The sequence below is a fragment of the Temnothorax longispinosus genome, chromosome 1, assembly GCF_030848805.1.
Source record: "Temnothorax longispinosus isolate EJ_2023e chromosome 1, Tlon_JGU_v1, whole genome shotgun sequence".
NCBI lineage: Eukaryota > Metazoa > Arthropoda > Insecta > Hymenoptera > Formicidae > Temnothorax > Temnothorax longispinosus.
The window spans coordinates 24,520,229-24,540,478 of record NC_092358.1 but is presented as its reverse complement, the minus strand read 5'-3'; the positions used below and the strand labels follow the sequence as shown (position 1 = coordinate 24,540,478).

Below are 20,250 nucleotides of genomic sequence, written 5' to 3'. Positions count from 1 at the left end.
ACAGTTCCGCGCTCTCACTGAAAGGACCAACAGGTTTAAGGCGGATTAGCCGACGATTACGTCGATTATAACTTACGATCTTAATTATAGTACCACGTTCTTTAGTGTATAATCTCCCGTATAAAATCGCGACGTTACCTGCTCATTAAATTTTTATTAATTTATAACATAAATAATCGTGTCACAGGTTAAGCTACGAAAAGCGAAAATTTTTTATTTATTTAATTTCCACTTTGATGCGTTCTAATGGCACGATACATGTAAATCTTTATTGTACGATAATGAGCACGATCGTGAGAAAGATAATTGTATATTTACGTACTTTGAAAAGCATGACCGTAAATCGCCATGGATTGACGAGATGCGAAGAAACAAATGATCGAAACTGATTGTACGAGATCGTTAATCGATAGTGCTCCGGGGTGACTGCGAGAAACGCGTTCGTTGCAAGAAGTGAACGGTAGCCGGACTTTTATAGTCGCCGATAAATTCTCCGTCACTGATAAAGAGAGGTGAAGTCTGTTTGATCTCGTACTCTTGTCCGAAGAGCTAAAAATTCGCTCGGTCTTTTGCATAAATCATCGGCACTTTATAATAATGGACTGTTGTAAAAACTATCAAATATTTTTAGAATTCTTTAATTCTTAATTAATTTCTTCGATGAGAACACCAAGATAGTTTTCGCGTAATTGACGATTGAAGATATAAATCTTTTGGCGAACTAAATTTTAAATGAGAAAATAGACACAAGATAATAAATTTATCATATTATATCTTTAATCATATAATCTTTAATAATCTATTTAACTTTCGAATAATTGATTAACGGGATGCATTATTCGCTGCGTTAATTGATATTAGAGAAAATATTTGACTTGTTATAACGATTTATAAAGTGAAAAATATTATATTTTATTAGCGAGTCATTTGAAAGATTTTGATGCCACGTTTGCTAATTTTTTCACCTTACGTCTTTACATTTTATCTTCAAGAATTAGGTTATGACAAAAATAGTCTTCCGGCCATCCAGCTCACGGTATAACAATTTCTAAAAAGCGTTTTCACGCAACACATTATCACACAACGAAATCCTTTCCGAGTCACAGTGAGCTTTTAACGTTCGCTCACCTACCGCGATTACCGGCAATTAATTGAAAACGCGCGGCGGCGGCACAAACATCTACAAAGAAATAATGGGGTTCCACTGAGGGTGGAGGAAATGGGGAGAACACAGAGGTAGATTACAACAGCGGAGAGAGAATGGGGGGGCGGGAGAGAGGGAGAGAAAGGGAGAGAATGGGAGAAGGGGGCGCAGGAGGGAGTGAGAAAGAGAGAGACGGGATAGGGAGGGCAGTGAATTAAGTTTCTCCGCCCCTGAGGCCGACACATTCGCCGACACTCGTCACGACCACCCCCTGAGGGTATCGCGAATCTTTCAATAGAAATTCTGTCGCGAAGGGGATGCCGCGCCGCCTCGAGGCGCTCGGAGATTATAAATCCACGGCGACACGGTTTAGGATCTTCTCGGCGGCCCGGGAATGTTCTCATTTGGAAAGCGAGATTCTGACAGTCGATTCGAATCAGTTTCGCAGATTTTGGCGGTTCTTCGCATTTTTCTTCGCCACTCCTCGCGCATTTTTTATTCGCGCGTGGCCTTTTGCGAGCGCTAATCACGATCTCAGAACGATAAGTTCCGCTCCTTCGACGGAGGTTGTTTCCGATAAGACGAGAGATGAAAAAAGTTTTTCCACGAGACGGGAAATTGAACGTCAAGACCATGCCTAGCTTCGTTTTCGCAAAACACAGTCGCGGTTATTAGTCACGAGTTTAATCTTTCTCTTTTACACACGCGAGACTCTTGCGGTTCCAGCAATTTTATATGCTTTACATTGTGGTGCTTTGTACATTCATTCGGTTACTCCGAGATAATTTATCCCCGAGCGTAAAACGCGAATACACTATCAATAATAATGGCTCTCTAAATTTTGAATGCGGTGGATCATATACAAATTCGAGAGAATCACGCGACGCGACACGCGAATGTCAGGTCCAAAATGATACCCCCGGCATGTCCATAAAAAGTGCATTTATATTTCAATATCTGGCATACATGGTATTTTTCTCTCTCTCTCTCTTTCTTTCTCATTCTCGAAAGCAGTAAAACAGCGAACGGTGTGCAGGGGTGTAGAGAGCATTTGTGTTATTTAATCACTTATTACCCACTCGCTGACATTTTACGAGGAAGGGACAACGATTCTGCGCCTCCATCGCCAGAAGAATGGAGGCACACCTGCTAGACCGTCGGTGGCATCGGTGCATCATGGCACAGCCGTACTTACCTGCGTTATTGCAACCCTTGTTCTTTGTTCCGCCGTTACCGATGGCATTGATATTCTCGCGCGCGCGGCGCGAAGACACTCGAAGCGCATGTATCAATCTTCTGTCAGAGCTGCCATTGTCTGACGACGATGGTGGCCCCTGGTACGGAACAATAAGTGGGAGAGATCGTTTCCTTTCTTTCTCCCAGTTATATATTATCTGCCACGAAGTTGTTATATCCTTCGCTTTGCAACGCATTACGCTTTCCAATATTTTAGCCGAGATACTCACACATGATATAAATCGTGAATAACATATGAATAAAAAAAAAAGAGAGAATACAATCTTCGTATCGTACGAGATGGGATAAAGTAGATGGAGTCTACATTAAATTCCGTCGTAAAAAATTTCATGTTGATCAAATTGTGGCGCCACCACTAAATTTTTAATTTAATTTTCATATCAAGTCCGATATCGAGCGGTACCGTGGCGTACTCGTTTAAACAGATAGTCGCTTGGTTCGCTATCGAAAACAAATGTTGATAGTCCCGCAGCATCGATCCGTTTTCAACAAGCGTCTCTAAATTTCGAGCCAGTACGAATTGATATTGGGTGGAAGATGGACTCCGGTACGTCGCTACGCTCGATCGCTTATCGTCGCAATCGACTTCGACATTGCTACTGATTGCGCGAACTGCCGCGGTTTATTGCACACTCGGTGCACTATCACTACGTTGTTTCTATTTCTCTCTTGTTCGTTGGTACCGTATCCAATTGACAAAACAATCTCAAAATAGGATCGTGATTGCGCTCGGAGAGACACCGACTTGACTAGAGCTTAAAGCTGATATAGCTCCTTGTAATCGCGTTCGCGAACGCTTTTTTATATTCCATGCTTGTTCTCACCTACACGCCGAAATATAAAATGCAATTGAGGAAATATTCACGAAAAATGGGAAACGTACGTGTATATATTAATTGAAAAATGAACTCAAAGATTCGTGATCGAGATATAGATTGCATCGTTTTTTATTTCTTTGCAACAAAATAGAACGTTCCTATTTCATTAAAGTTTTCTTAAACTAATCTAGCGTGTATGCTTGCAGACAATTCTCCTCGGTGATAGCGGAGTTGGTAAGACTTCGTTATTGGTCCAGTTCGATACCGGAAGATTCCAGCCGGGAAACTTCGCGGCCACCGTGGGTATCGGTTTCACGGTAAGTAATATTGCACCGAGATATTTAATTAAAGCTTTTCAGCTCGATGAAACCGTGGAATGCAATGAATGTCCCTCACTATTATTTTTCGAAGTTAAATTCAGCGCGGAAGCCTTCTCGCTGCATTTAATTTCCCTTTCCACTTTTTTTAAATTCGCTCCTGCAGTCATATTAGTGACCTACCATCTTTGTCAGCTTATAATTATTTTCAAGATTAATATTTAACGTACCGTATATTAAAGTTACAGTCATTATTTTTAATAATCTACTTTACATAACAGTGCGAAACCAATATACGAGCTGGAAGGTATTAGTGCGAACTTCTATGGTTATATGTTCTTTGTCCGGTAGACTATTAGTTGCGATACCGACACATGTCGAGCAGAATTACAATGTCGCCATACGATGACGTATCAACGTCTGACAATGTGAGCAACGCATTTATGCACGAGTCTAACGGCCATGAGATGCGTTTACGTATGTTCTATGAAAGCTTTGTCTCGGCACGTTATGCATTAACTGCGACTTCGGAAATCTCCGATCACATAACGAGATATAGCATCCAAATAAAAAGTTTTAAGACAAAAGGAAACCCTGACATGGCACATTTGGTCTCTTAAATTTAATCAATAATTAATTATCTATATAAAACCGAAATTTTTTCCGGAAATCGTAGGAAAACTATTATCTGCGATGAATCCTAATTATTTTAAGCGACTGGATCTTTTATATTGTCACTCGGATTGCATCACCAATGCGAATTTTGTCTATTATCTAGGTAGAGATTCTTAAGGCTGAGTTATATGCGTTCGCGTATATACGTTTAACTTCGAGTTCTTAACTTAAAGTAAACTTCGGGTGAGACAAGAAGCAAAAGTAAACGCGCACCACTTGCGAGTTCCTGTTTCGCTGCAGGTAACGTTGCCACTTTTATGTTCCAAATACCTACATCCTACGATACATCATTCGCCATGAACGGCTTAGTAATCCTCGCGAAGATGAGGGGAGGAGAGATATCGCTAACGCGCCGTTCTATGCATACTACAGACATCATGTCGATGCTGCACGCGCGTGTCTATACGTCATCTAAAACGTTGGCGTCGTTTGTCATCGTAGCGTCGAATGAATATTTATGGCATCTCCTTTGGTCTTTCTGTCAGAGAAAAATTCGATTTATGGTTACGTCACCAATTTGAAGGAGTGAGAAAGAACGAGAAACATTGCGGGGCTGTCAGAGTGCCATTTGCATTTGATATTTTCGCGGCCGGGCCGACGATTATCGGGGGCACCAGCCACGAAAAAGAGTCGTTCGAGCGAACAGGGGCCCCTCCCTTTTGTCCAGCACTCGATTCGCCGATCGCCCCTCACGGCACGAGCTTTCACGAGTCGCTGAAAAGATGAAGGGAGATGAAGAGGCAAAAGAGAGAGAGAGAAGGACGACAGGTCAGTGGGATTTACAGAGGCGTTTGTATTGAGGTTTTCAGGTGGTTGGCTATCCGCCTTTGATGGAAACGCCGGCAGAGAAAGTCTTTGTGATAAACTATGCAATTACGGGGGAGGAACGTCGGTAGCGGCCGACTTGTGAATCGTCCAGGGAGTAGCTTCAACGCGACCTTGGCATTTATCAAGCGCATAACACGCGTCTGTCGGTATGCGGTCGGTCATAATCTTGGTCATAATTCTTCATCGTCGACTCGATTATCCGAGGAACGGTTCGTCCCACGAATCTTGTTGGCAGAAAGACATTTTGCGCGTCAACAGAAAAATGTCTCGATAAAAAAGTCAAGTAACGGAAAGATTTTTTTCGAAATGTGACGGAAAAATGTAAAGCCACAAAACTATTTGTACGTTTAGACAGTCGATTTGTGTTCTTCACGCGCGCGCAGGAAGTTTTATTTCCGCGATGGTGTATCGCGAAGCATAGATGGATGTTAACCCGTTGATTATAGGGCATCGAATCGCTGCACTTTCCAGTTACGAGAACACGTCTCGCACCTCCGCCTCTCTCGCGCACCAGCGATCGACCGTCGGCGTCGTTTCGCTAACAGTTCGAGAAAGTTGAAATTGCTCTATCAAAACGACCGTCCCGCTGCGGATTTCTCCGGTAACGCGAGAGAGTCTATCTTAGGCTCTCTCCCGCGCACGAAAGTTTCATTTCATTACGAACTGAGGAACGTCGCATCGCGGACAGACGTATGCGCGATACCCAGAGAAATCGCTCGCACGATTTTCCCTCTCGAGGTAATTAATACGTAATTAAAAAAAGTCCGCGTGCATGCGACTGGAATAAATTGTGCGAGTCTCATTTTACGCTGGTCGAATTTGAATATCATGCTCGAGCACATGTGGAACACAGCTTCGAATGAACTGCCCGATTACAATTATTTCTGTGTTTACTGAGATTTCGCGTAAATAGAATCCCTCCTTTTTCTCTCTAACATTGTTATGCAAATTTTTTTTATAAATAGCTTTACCTAGCTGTATTTTAAGCCCATTAAAATTTACAAATGAGCGTTCGCACAAGGACGTTCATTATGTGAGCTGCTATTTTAATTTAATATCTTATATATGTTTACGACAGCTCCAGTTTTGTGTAATAATAATCATCGCGTTATGATGCAAGTGAGAGAGAGAGAGAGAGAGAGAGAGAGAGAGAGAGAGAGAGACAGACAGACAAGTTGGATGTGTCCTTATAATCTGTATGGGGTGAGAGGAGGGGAAGAGTGTCCCTTTCTATAAATTTAATCCGTCCTGAGGATGGGTCGATGGTCAGAGCTAATTAATTACTGCGAATTCCAGCTCAAGTTAAAGACCGTTATAGTTAATCAGTGTTCACTCAACGAGGAAGAGTCCGTGCAGTACTAATTAAACGCTTACGCGTACCGAACGTCCATCTTGTTAATTAATCCCGGCTCGGTCAATTAAGTGTATCTCGCGAAGTCTCAACATTACCTTTAATATGCATCGTGTATAACACGAGTGTTATTACTTAAATATACGAATACGCGATCATACCCGTTAAACTTTGCCTCGGCGCGGCGGTACCGAAAAAAAATATAAAAATATCAATCGATACATATCAGTTAGTGCATACACGTGAAAATAATTAGTATTGCGCTCGATTTTGGAATTACGTTAATCGGCTCTGCACGATTCTCATTACGTAATTACTATCTGCATTTGACGGTTATCCGCGTTCCGCACTCGATGCGAATCTGGCTGAATCCATATCCAGCAGTTTTTATTACGTAATTCGCGCATTATTTAGCTGCTTGGATGAAAAAAAAATTAATGCGTTTCCTTTCAAATTAAAATTTTGATTAACATCGCTACTTTATTTTCATTTTTAATTCTTGTTTCTTAAGAATGAGCACGAAATTCATTATAAATATAGAAGGGGAAAGTCGAATGTAAAAGTCTCAGCTTTGTCTGTGCGCTTTACAATGACAGAAAGTAAAATAGACCGTGATCACATTGAAGCTTGCCAGGGTATAAAGCAGAGAATGTGAGAAAACGTCGGATCTTTGACAAGACGCGAAAGAGGAGGAGACAAAGCGTACGCTGGCGTCCGCTTTTGCGTTCGCATTGAGACTTAGGCAAAAGGCTAAGAGAATCGCGAGGGATTGCGGGCAGAGGGATGAATAAAGGGATGAATCGAAGGAAGTCGTATATTATAGGTATGGAAAAAAGTGGTGGCCTCCTTTCAAATGCGAAAAATTGTGTGAGATACCTCGGAGAGGTGTGTCTAAAATGAGATCGTGGAGAGGCTCAAATATGTTCTGCCGTTCCTGTCATTTCAAATATATCGCGTGATAAGCTACATCTAAATATGTATATATATTTTTTCTTTTAGGTAAAACGAATTAAATATAGGAATAGTATAAAGCAAGCGCGATTCGGTAATACCGATTATGTATGGAAACTTGCACGTTCCTGCACAATTTTTCTGATATTGATTCTGCGGCATAATATCAAGTCGCGCCGGTATAATCCGCATTCCCCGCGAAATAAGGAGTGAAAGGCGGGAGTAAGAGAGTAAAACTGATTATAATTTTAAGAGGCGGTCAAGATGGAGGTAAGCGCACACGCTCTCTCTTTCTCTCTTTCATTGTGTGCAACCGGAATATCGAGGGTTAAAGAAGCGAGGGGAAGGTGAGCAATAAATCACTCGGGCCGACAGTGCCAAGTTAGGCTGCGCCACGTGACGAAGCAAATTCGGTCCTTCTGCTCCTTTTCCCTGTTTCAAGTTCCTCTCCTCGCGCGTGAAGGAAAGTCCCGGGACGAAACCGTACCGATTTCCATGATATTTATCAAATTGCCTATACTTAGGAATATCAATTTCGCCGCACATATTCGTTAAAGTTTCTTCATTTTTCATCGAACGCTTAAAGGAAAAGTGACGCTGCGAATAGAAATATAATTTTTCATTGTACTATTTTATTATGTTATATATAGAAAAAAAATGTACATATACATGATGCGTTGATGTCTGTTTAAAAGTCTGTTTATCTAAAAGCCTGTTCAGTGAGCGTTTATTTACGCTTATATTATATGGGGGACCCTCATACAAGTGCAATGTACGTAATCTAAAGTAACTGTAATGCGCGTTGTCCTCTATCTCTTTTTTTTGTTTTTTAAATTCTCCATTAATGAAGTTCATAACGGGCCGAGAGTACTCGAGTACCACAGAGATTGAGGGAAATTTCCGATCTGCTTTACGACATCGAGGTGATATGATTATAGGGATCGCTCGAATGTTCGGCGATGGCCGTAAAAAAGATTTCAATTACGCACAATCTCGCTGATCTGTTTGAGGCGATCACCACGATCACGTGCATCGGCATTTGGGGAGATAAAACGATACGAAACGCATAATGCGAGAAAATCGAGAGAGAAGACGCCAGAAATGCACGTCAAGACGTGCGCCTATCATGCTTAATTAGATTGGACGTTGATTAACCGTGCTCGTGGCACTTTAATAAAATCATTCCCGATCTCCGGCTTGATTATAAAGAGCTGTATCAAGCGGATACCAAAACACGATGTGGAGCAACCACTCATGGAATTTTCTCCCCGGCGCGGCGGGGAAAATGGATGTCCGCTGGAACCGGCTGGGAGGGATGTGGGATGTGCTCGTTACGTTAGCGTCCACTCGTTTCATGTCGTTTCATGTGATCGGAATAATTGACTTCGCATTTAATCGCGGCTGTGCAAAAACAACGCGGTTCGTCTACCTCGTATCCGAATTTCACGGACTAATTGCATTCGTGTTCCGCGCGTCTCATTATTCGGGCTTGCTTGCGAGTTCGTAATATAATCTATCTTTGGTTATTACTACTATCCGCAGGTAAACCCGTGGCTTACTGAATTCAGATTTATCACTGGTCCACGGTGTACGCGTTTCTGATCGGCGATGTTTACCCTCCGCTTAAATCCGCTTCCGCTCTAGATTCGCCTATATGCGTCTGTTTCCCTCATAGCTTACGCGGTGCAAACTGCAAAGGCGAACCTCCCGTTCGCTTTTCGCTACTACTAGATAGTCCCAAAGCGCGATTTATCGGTGGTCTCTTTCACCGTGGAGGCTTCCCTCGGTGCGGAGCGCCTCGCTGCGAGAGAAGCGATGCGCATCTCGTGATATCCAAACGCGCGGTTTGCGCAGTCGAGTCGGCGAGGATCGCCGACTCCGGGCGGTGCCGGTGTTGCTCGGAATCGTTTCGGATCTTTTGCTCTTGCATGCACCGGCGGTACGAGAGAGGCTTGGACGTTATTCTGGTCACGAACTCGGCTCCCCCCCTTCTCGCTCTCCGTTCTTCTTGCTCCACTCGGCTCCTTCTTCGCTCGTGTTCTTCCACTTCTTCCGTTGATGCTGCGACCGCTGCTTCGTCGTAGTCCCGCTTATCAATATTTATGCCGATTTGTTTTCGTCAAAATATCCACGCGCGTCGAAGAAACTTTTCGATTCGTTGTTATTTCATCGCCGAATGAACGGCCGTTTAAAGGAAAGGGGAAAATAAAAAGGAATGAGAACAAAGAAGAAAAATTAAAAACTCCCGAAGTCAAGTAATCAAAGTCTTGGGTAAATGATTTCTCGGAAAGAGTCTTGTTTATACGAGACGCAGCAGTTTTAGACAATGCATAGTTTGCAAAGTTTATGTCGAGTCTCGTTTCAACGCCGTGAAAAACGCGAACGTTCGCATTTTATTGAGACAAGATGATTGCAGTCGCGTCGTTATCCCTCAAAGGTCAGTATCGACCGAGAGGGCATCGCGTACATATTTCTCACGTTTTTGTCGACGCGATGTAATCGTTGGTCGTTTAGTTTCCTATAAATCATCAATGCAAAACGCGAATAGCGAATTCGCGCGGAACGGAACGGAACACGAAGGAAGGTGCGAGCGCGCGATGTGTGTCCGCCGCTGCGTCCACAATATCGAATTACTCTTTCACAGGCGGCTTGAACGCGATAAATTGCGCCGGGGATTAATACCACATCTGCCTGTTGCTCTGCCCCGCGTAATCTAATCGAGGCCGAGTGTAAACTACATCGCTGGAAGATCGGACCGCGCGTCGCGCGATCGAGGGCGAGGGGACCGGCGCACGGCAGCGGGCGGGCGGGCGTCGGACAACATTTGTCGTTGATTATTGGTTTTCGATATTGTTGCTGCGCGCGTTTCCGTAGCGCGTCAACCACGTTTTACCTCGAAAATAATCGGCCACGTGCGGCCGCACGGCCGTATCGATTAGAGGGATTAAATTAGTGCCGAGCGCGTTGTTTGAATCGCGTATACTATTGTTTGACGTGTGATTTCGTCGCGCAGTGCACGCGAATTTCCTTGTTTACGAATTTTGCTCTCTAATCGGGTGGGCGTTTGATCGAAGTTAATATTTTACTTTGACCTGTCGCCGGTCCTGTCGTGTTGCGAACAGCTTTATTTCTCGCGGAAAAAATTTCGTTTCCCTGGCGTCGCATGAACGAGCGATATTCGGGTCGTCAATCGTGAATAATGCGCGAAAACTTCTCTCTTCAATCTTTCCTTCTTCGTTGAATTTATCATTATACCTCTCTCTTATTTGTAGCATCGTTCTGCTATGGTTTTATACGTGTCAGCTTTGACTCTTGTATTTCTCAGTTCTTGAATTCTCATTTAAAATCCCGTTACGTGTGTTTACCTTTCATTATCGCGCGCCTGGACGACCGCGAGAAGATGATTGTGCAAACCGGAGGCGACCGTCCGAGCGACTGTTTCGAAACGATTTTCTCCCACTCCGGCGGATCCCATGGATTCATGCGTAAGGCCCATCGCTCCTATCCCCTCGCACGAAGCCCACGATGAAAAGGTCAGGCGTGAACAGTCGGAACGGCCCACGCCCTTAAGTACTTTGTACTTCTGCCATTTTGAAAACAAGCGAGAAAGGAGAGACCAAGCGGGAACGAGAGACCTGGTACGCGGGCCCGTGTCAGAAAGACATCCGACATCTGCCGACAAGGGGTGGCACAAACGAAGTCATCTGACCGCTCGCGGTGTGCAAATAACCGCTCTCTTACTTCCCCTCTCCCGCGTTTCCCCTCTTCCCCTTTCCAAAGGAGACCCCGCTCGTTCCCCTATCTCCGCGATAGAGAAAACACATTTCGTTTATATGGCTGGAGGCGCCCCTATATGTTTTCCGTATTCCGAGTTCCATGTTGTTAGCTCGGCGGAAGGGGACGGGATCTCGGTGGGGCACCCTTTCGGTAGCGATGGATTGGAGTCGTTCGTGATAGATCAAATACGAACCTATTTTCGTTCAGAACGATGTTTGCTGATAAAAAAATACCTACATTTGCGATACTAGCACAACCGCATTCTTCTTCGTAGAAAGTAAAGATTCTGTAACAGAGGTCGACGCACCGTCGCGTTTACGACTGGTTTCTTCGAGTTGCCGTTTTATTATTTTAGCATCGAGTTTCTGTATGCTGGTGCAGCGGTTGGCATTTAGTTAACCTTTCGTACGTTGTTGAAATCAACAACCTTCAGTCTACCGTGTCGACCACGTCGCGCCGACGTATCGCGCGCTCCTACCCTCCCGCATTTATGCCTTATTAATTTTTTTAGTTGATGACACTTGTTTTTTTATACGCGTTACTACGTTACTGCCATCGCTGATCGGGGGTTGAGCTAATAAACTCCGGCCTCCGGGGTTCCCCTCGCAGTGGGACGCCCGATAGCAGACTTTGCCCATTTCGTCTTCTCCGTCTGTGTGCGTGTGTGTGTATGTGTACATGTGGTGCGCGTACATTTAAATACCTATATACATATATAAGACAAAAGAAAGAGTCGGGAGGAAAGGAGAAAAAAGAAGCACGTATATTAAAAGCCCTGACGGCGTGTCCTCCGTGGATACGTACACTGAAATTTCCGCGACAATTGACAAAAATGCGAGATTGCATTAATAACTTGAATTAAAACGTATAGAATAATAAGAGAACGGAGACATAATGAAAAGGAAGGTTTATAACTTTGTTTTAAATAAAGCGAGAAAGAAGTTAAAGAAGAGATGATTTGTAAATGTACAGGATATGAGAAAACCAGATATAAAGATTAATTGATCGTTCTAACTGGCACTTAATGGTATTAATTATACGTCATGTATAATGACGTGTCCGAAAGCGAAGTACGATTATGTACGATTATCCATGTGTAATAAATGGGAATAAAAAGGGCGAGGGATATTCAGCGGTGGAAATACTCGGCCGCGCGTTGTAGTAGATTGATGCAAGGTGTACAAAACCCGGGCTGGGAGCTGTCAAATACATAATTTGCGAAACTACGAGGTTCGCAGATCGGAATTTGTTACAAAATGGGTTTTGCAACAATTTCGTGGTTGGTGCAGGGAGCTGTGAAAATTTAAGCACTGCTATGCGGTGCGAATGTTCGTCACAGTTCTATATGTAACTTTGTGATAAAAGCTCATAATGCAAATTCAACATCGTTGATTTTCCATTTTATTACAGATTTTGTTGTAATAAGTTCTGAATTTTTATGCTTTATACTGAATTTTCGTCTATTACTTACGTGACAATCCAATCCAAATTTAATCCGAACTTTAGATTATACCTTGGCACTTTTTATAGTTTGTTCCGAGTTATTAAAAAATATGGATCAACGAAATTGAAATAAATTTTTCATTTTTCATTATATCTCTGATAATTATACGAAAAAATTTACTTTATTTTAAGTTATATAATTTCAATTGTAATGTATTTTTCTGGACTTATTTTATATATTTATCTTTTCCATACTTATAATTTCATAAAAGTCTTAAGCATAAAATATTGAAGATGAGAGTAAACACAAACGATGGGCTCAGGCAGAATATTACGGATTTATCTCTCTAAGTGCTTATATCGATGTTGCATCGAGATTCGCTGGTAAGGGAAGCTTCTTAAGTGAAGCTTGCATTGTCGAATGTTGTTAGGGGAAACGGTGAGGAGTAGGGAACGTAGATTGGCATCCGATAGTATTGGTTCCTCGAAACATTCGATAATTTCTGTTGGCGCGTTTGAAGCAGGCTTAGGTACTGTTAGTACGACGATGCAAGCTCGCTCGCTCGCTGTGCTTCATTGCTATTGTACTAGACGCTATTTGTAACGTTGCGTACAATAATTGTCGGACTTAAGGACGTATTAGTACATGCGCTAGACTCACGTAGTAACGTGACGCGTAAATGTCGATACTATCGACAATTGCTGGCTGCGTATATGAGTAATCGCCTTGAGATAGTATATTAAAACTTGTATAATTAGGATTGCATAAACGTTTATGGCTGCAGCTCAACGTGAACTAAATTTTCATTTTATATCTGTTTATAAGGGAGTTTGCCTGTGGAGTCAGCGGTAAGTCGATTTGCATTGTAAAGCGTAAGCAAAATTTAGCAGTAAGCTAAGTTGCAGTGTTGTTTATGTGCAAGTTGAGCTGGAAAATATGATTGATAACGATTTTGAAAATTATTAATATCAGTTGCATTTTATTAATTAAACGAATTAGAAAACTCTATTTTGAATAAGATTGTTATTTTAAATAAGGTTGTTACAATCCCTACGCATAAAATTTAATTACAATTTTAAGTACAGTTGTATATTTTAATCTGTTGCATAAAATAAATTTATAGTTGTCTCCCAGTATAGGATTTATTTCTTCCATCGGCGTTGTGACTTCGTTGCGTTTAACTTCGTATTGCATTTAACACATATCACAACTTATAAATATCAGACATAGTTAAGATTTTAAGGTGATTATTAGCGATTTATCTGCTAATTCTTAGGTTAAGAAATATTGTAAAATATGGTTCTAATTAACCGATTTTACACACCTTCTACATACAATACAATTACAAATGTCATACATAAAAGAGAGAAAGAGAGAAATCCCGCATATCAACAGTTCTAAATAATGTTCATTTCGTAATGACGAATCGAATAATTGAAGCGAGATTGTACACATTCGTACAATTATGATTGTCATTATTCATATCCGGCTATGCAGCTCATTTATTTAACGAGAAAACAGAGCTATTGATTGTAAATACCACAGCATATATAATTCATGCTTTGCTAATGACATTGCGTTTCGGAAAATGACTAATATTGTGGCACTCACGGAAAACTTCATTGCGATTTAAAAAAAAAAATTTTTTTTTTTTATAGATGACATTTCAATCTAAAATATTTGCAGATTAAATGAAAAACGAAACCGGTTATTAACGTTCTACGGAACTCGTATATATGAAATATTTAAAACTCAAGAGCTGTTCAAATATTTTTCAAATCGGACGAAAAATGTATCGAATTCAAATAACATACTTTTATTAAAAATACGATCGCTTGCCGAGAATGATAGGTATATACACACACGATACTTTTAATTATTCTAATAGTATAAATGATCTATTATTTTACGGATTTTCTACGAATCGCTTCTTTATATACTTCGAGAAAAATTCATAAATATTTTTCGCGATTTCCATTCCGGAAGTGACTTATCTCCCATAAAAGAAGAGATCATATCCAAAAGCAAAGTCAATTGCATCGTAACTTAGTTTGCTTTGGCAAGAATTTTATTTGAACGACGATCGAGGAACGAAGACATGTGAATTTCCCACAAGTGCGGAAAGAGCAACATCAGTTGCAATCAGAAACCGTATAAATCGCTTCGGGTATCGCCGAGAAGAAATGAGTCACGAGTGGCTTTTTTTACTCCCGCGCGGAATGAGGAAAGCCGGAAAAATGATTTCCACGGAGAAAGATTCGGGCCAATTTGTTCGCATCCTACGTTCCCCACGGATGTCGGCAGGGAAAAACGTTAATAGACGAAAGGCGATTTTTTTTTCGATTTGGTGCTTTGACATTCTAATAGATGTATCGATCTCTTCGATGACACAGCCAATCCTCTAATTCGTGACTAATTGAGGTTTGATGTGATTGAGATTCCAACATAAACGTCGGTACTAAAGCTCGCGCATTTTTTTTGTTACATTGAGAATTTTCACGTGTGCTATTAACAAATTAATTACTATCTTGGAATAATTATTTTTGCCTGATTGTGAAGAAATTTTGTTTTAAAACCAAATTACTATCTCAAAGCTGTTAATTTTTTCTACTATGATTATATTAATAAAAAAATTAATAATAAATTAATTCAAAAAACTTCCTTCTTCTATTATTGGAAACGCCGGATGCGAAAAAATGTTAAACGTGCAATGCAATCGATAACAATTTAGACCTTGATTACAGAAGATCTTTAGAGGATTGCGTGACATCTTTAAAAGAACTAATGCTTTAGTTGTAATCACAGATCTCGTTACACAAACAGAATCATCAGTATACCAGTAACCAGTAAGATCGATATACCAGGTGGTCAGCAAGAGTTTGATTGAAAAAAGTTCAATCAGGAGTAAGCATTTCAGGTGTGTGTATATAAGAACGCGAAACCAGTTATCTAAATAAAAAGTCGATTTATCCCTATAAGTGATTTATCTTACGATATCTTTCGATATATCCATGAAATTGCTGGATAAAGTACGCAAATACAAAAAATAATTTTTTTTACATTATTATTTTACATTATTACATCGTACACATATTGTCTCGTATCATTATTAAAACAATACCAGGTACACTTGTTTTGCATTTATTTATTGATACGCACATACGTTTCTCGTAACGCGCAAATCGTTCTGGAGGATAAATTAATAATTAATTTCTCCTTATAATTATGGATTTACGATTGTGCATAATACATTAATCATCGTGACTACGCAGCACGCGTAATCTCCCATGAGAGCCAATAAACCGCGGATTCCGCGGAGAATCGATGGAGGAACGTGCGTGCGTGCTGCAATCATGTCAAGTACGATCGCAAGGTCCAAACCTAAGCGATCGTGTATGGCGTTGAAGTGCGGGACTGGTCAAAGGCGTTCTCCCTTCGTACCTGCCACTTTCTGACCACCCTTGAGGGTCATTTCGCTCCCTCGCCTCCCTCAAAAGACCGATCTGGAGAAGATCATTGACCACGTTACCGCCTACCGAACATTGCCGAAATGACTATAGGGTGACAAGCATTCAGATGTTTTTTTGCTCTTCCCACAACTTAACTTTGCTCTTCCTCTTAACGGTCGAAATCGAGATGTCGACGATGTTTTCACGTCGAACGAATATTCGGGAGTTCTTGTGAATTATCCCTGGTCATTTTCCTCGCTTCGCCTAGTTTGAACGGAAAAGAGAAAGTCCGAATAATCGATTTTACACGGTTCTTTTCTTTTGAGACCATTTTTGAATAGATAGAGACCTGTGTATCAAAAAATATTAGGCCACCGTGACGAATCAATTTTAAGATTTTTATTTTAGAAATTAAATTTTAAATTTAAAAATAAAATTTTCGTGATTTTTAGTATTAGAAATATTATTAATTATTTTTATATCACATTTTATACAAAAGAGTCGAAAAATATTATAGTTATTAACATTTGTAAAAAAATCTATGGTGGTTTTCAAACTTGCGTTTCGAACTTTTCTAATCTTTTAATAGTTCTAATGAGTTGTAAGTTGTTTAACATGAGAGCTTTTTTTCTATCGTTATTTTTCAATAGTATTATGCATTATAACGAAGGCACCTGAACTCACGAGAAATTCATAAGAATTATCTGTATATTTCGCGAAATGTATCCAGAACAAGCCAGGTGGAAATAAATTGAAGATGGAGTCGTAAAGTTCACCGGTATCCTCGCCATATCAGCAACTCGATTTTACCCCTGAAAAAATCCCGGGCTACAACTTGTCGCCCTGAAACTTTAAAGAGAAGGGCTCGGGCATCTCCCCGCGCCCGCAAACCCACCTCGATATCTCATTATAATCCCTGCCCCTTTCCCTCCGCGGTATACATCATTTTCTCGAAATTCATATCACGAGGCCACGATAATCCAGATCCTGCCGCGCCGCAAACCCACGATGCGGTTCGAGATTCCTCTTGCCAAGTTCTCTCCCTTCTCTCTCTCTCTCTCTCTCTCTCTCTCTCTTTCTCTCGGCTCGTCGATCTATATCGATCATCCGTCCCGATCCCGGTATCCGGCTGTACGCGATTCCGGGCAGGCCGCGCTTCGCAGCGCGGGATCCAAAACCTGTTGCCACGAGGCACCCGGTGGCGCGTGCGCTCGCAAGGGTGCGTTGGAACGACAGGGCTGGTTGGGAGGAAAGGGGATGGAATTGCACGCGTGTCGTCATGGGAACGTGAGCGGTTCCTGGCTGATGAGCGCGGAGAGTGCCGAGACACTCTTGTTGCCTGCGTGGGTGAGCGGCGGCGAAACGGGCGCGGAGACGCGTAATCTCCCTCTCCTTCCTTTGCCCCCGAAGGGACATCAGGTGCCCGGCGCGCGCTATAGGGGGGGTAGGAAACCCCCGTCGCACACAGAGCGCCGACAGTTTCCCCGAACTGTCGAAGTCGGCAGTTCCCGAACTCGCGCCCGTTCCGCGGCATCTCTCGCGGACTCTCGCGCCTCCCGATGCTTTCTCGCGAGGCGGAAAAGGCATATCGGTTTCTCAGTTCTTCTGACGCGGGTGACATGTAATGGCTTTAGTCATAGATTTTATTCGTTAATTAGTCGAAAATTATCGTGCTTTTTTTTGGTATATTGAAATATTTGTTGGGTAATTAGTGTAAGTTGTGCCCTAACTTTCCTTTTTGTTGAAAACGTCTGTTATAATAAGTGCTATATTACAGATGTAATATGTGATATAATTCTATTTTATAGTCATACACTGTTTCAAGTAATTAGATGATTATTAGATGCCCATGAAATTTATTAAAGAATCTAATGAACACGAAATTTAAACCTCCAATAAGCGTATTTATGTAAATTCGATTTTTTAGCTACGCACATTTTTGGTACTTAATTTGATTCTTCGACGGCGCGTTACGCTAATTATTTTGAACAGCATGCATATTATAATTCTTCCGGTGTTGAACATCGCAACAATATTCTCCCTACATATTTGATTAACAATCGTAAAAATATCGCAATTGTATCGCAATAGATTTGTACGATGATACAATGATGATTGATGAAAAACCATGTTACATTTATATCATATCTTATATTGAATAACACAAAACTAACAATAAGTAGAATTGAGAGGCGGAATTGCTCGCGGAAAGATTTACGGTAATATGGAATATAACGGGGGATATTCATTGCCTGCTCGCGAACGCTTATGGCATTGGAAGGAACAGGAGAAATGGGCAAATTTTTACGTTTTTAAGAAGCATTGAGTTTCGCGTGTTCTTAACGCCTGCTCGATTAATTCCGAGTTCGAGGTCGACATTTCGTTCATTTTACCATCGCGGGAGTCATAGCTATAAATCCCGAGTAATTACAGGCTGCCGAACTAACTACTGAAAGTCAGGTGCAACCAGTTTTTATCGGTCAATTTCGCTCGATCGATGTAGTTGGCAATCTCAGTCAGTTTGTCGAAAGTTCAAGACGCTCTCGAAAAGCTTTCAGACCAAAACACGTTACGAAGATCCAACTATCTTGTTTTCCTGACTTTAACGATGTTAATCCTGACTAATTGTGCTTTGCCTGGATCAAAGTACGCCTGCGATGAGACGCTCCTCAAAGCTTTTACGTCGTTAACGGTTTTATAATTTTAGAAAGGGGAAAATTCGCAGAAATTATATTATAATTAAACCGAAATCATACATATTTCCCTCCATTTACGTCTGTTATCCTAAATATTAGATAGACAAAATGTGTTTATTCATATATTGAAGCTTCGAAAATATTCATTATTCAGGATGATCTACATTTCTACATCAAGTTTTGTTGGGGAAACGTAATTAATGAAAATTAGAGAGAACATATTATATTTCAGAGAGTGTGCAAACATCGACAAATCGCCTTTGTTCGCTCGGTGAAAGCATTGAAGGTTCTCTAAATTAGTCTTTCTTTGATTACACGCGAATGATGAAGTTTGTCGTTCAGAATCTGACAAAATAGACGATTTGATTAAATTTGTGCGACGAAGCGTGCATTTTTCTTTCACCCGGTGCGACTGTCCAATTCTATTCACCGCTCTATCGAGATCCAGTTTCCTCAATTTCTGGACGGATTGTAATCGTAACTGATTCAGTTGTCGAATAATTCCTATCAATCTGAGTCCCTAGGGTCGCGTCAGATCCGTTGAATTCGCGGATTAGTTATTATTTCAACGTTCGCCGAGTAGGACGATCATCCTGCCGGAAGTATCATACGAGGCATGTAGTAAATAGCTGTTACGATCCACGATCGTCGGTATTTATCTTGATAGTCATGTATTCAAAGCTTTGCGTTTGCAAGATAAAACTGCAGACGCCGGCACTTTGAGGTTCAATATCGAACGTATGCAGCAATTAAAATTTGGCCGACGTGCAAACTCGTAAACGCTTTTGCATTGTAATTTCAGAGATGAATTCAAAAGTTTCAGAATAATGAAAATTCATTCATTAATTACATATTGTTGTACGTTCAATAATTAATTTTTCACTAGATCGATTGTCACGCCGTGTAAAATTCAAAACGTACGAGCGCGAAATATTTACAATTTTATCGCATCGTTCATACATTATTGCATCAATCAATTTTATACCTTCAAACACACAACTGTTATAAAATATCGGTGAATTTTATCGCGTGCATCTCGGCATTTTGATATTATCATCACTCAACGGTGTTTTAGCGTCGATAAATATCTTTTCGCGATCCGCATCTCAGCGCGGTACTATAAATACAGTTAAATTAAAACGAGATAAAAAAGAACAAGGAATTTGAAAAATTCCATCCGCAAGATATCATTAACGGATGTATGACGCGATCGGTGTCCAATTAATTACTCTCACGGTGGTCAGCAAAAAAAAACGACGAGATACAGCTTGGTTGTGTGCGCGGCTCTCGTCGTTGAAAACAGTACAGGCCGGATGAACTTTGGGCCAATTACCGTTTCATGAGCGACTTAATTAGTCAGGCGCGGGGATGGAAGCATCGATATGACCGGTTAAGTGTTAAATTGCGAGATTCGTATCAAGAGTTGTTAATCGATATCAAAATGACGCGATCACTTTTCCGAAAGTAATTGAGGCGCTATATGGAATATAAGTAAATTTATTCACAAATTGTCCTAAAATCTTCATTCAGGATCAGGATTGCC

At 41.2% G+C, this 20,250-nt stretch overlaps 1 protein-coding gene across 6 annotated transcripts in view; it reads left to right on the top strand.

The window, feature by feature from the left end:
- LOC139820217 (ras-related protein Rab-37) overlaps nt 1–20,250 on the top strand; it is a 145,565-nt gene that overhangs the window by 92,935 nt on the left and 32,380 nt on the right. For 4 of the 6 annotated variants that reach the window (XM_071790374.1, XM_071790364.1, XM_071790368.1 and 1 more), the window contains exon 4: nt 3,426–3,536. In XM_071790374.1, coding sequence (XP_071646475.1) covers nt 3,426–3,536 — 111 coding nt within the window. Of the gene's footprint in view, nt 1–3,425; nt 3,537–17,586; nt 17,725–20,250 lie in introns of those variants that run through there. The other 2 variants (XM_071790390.1, XM_071790420.1) reach the window with 2 other exon arrangements.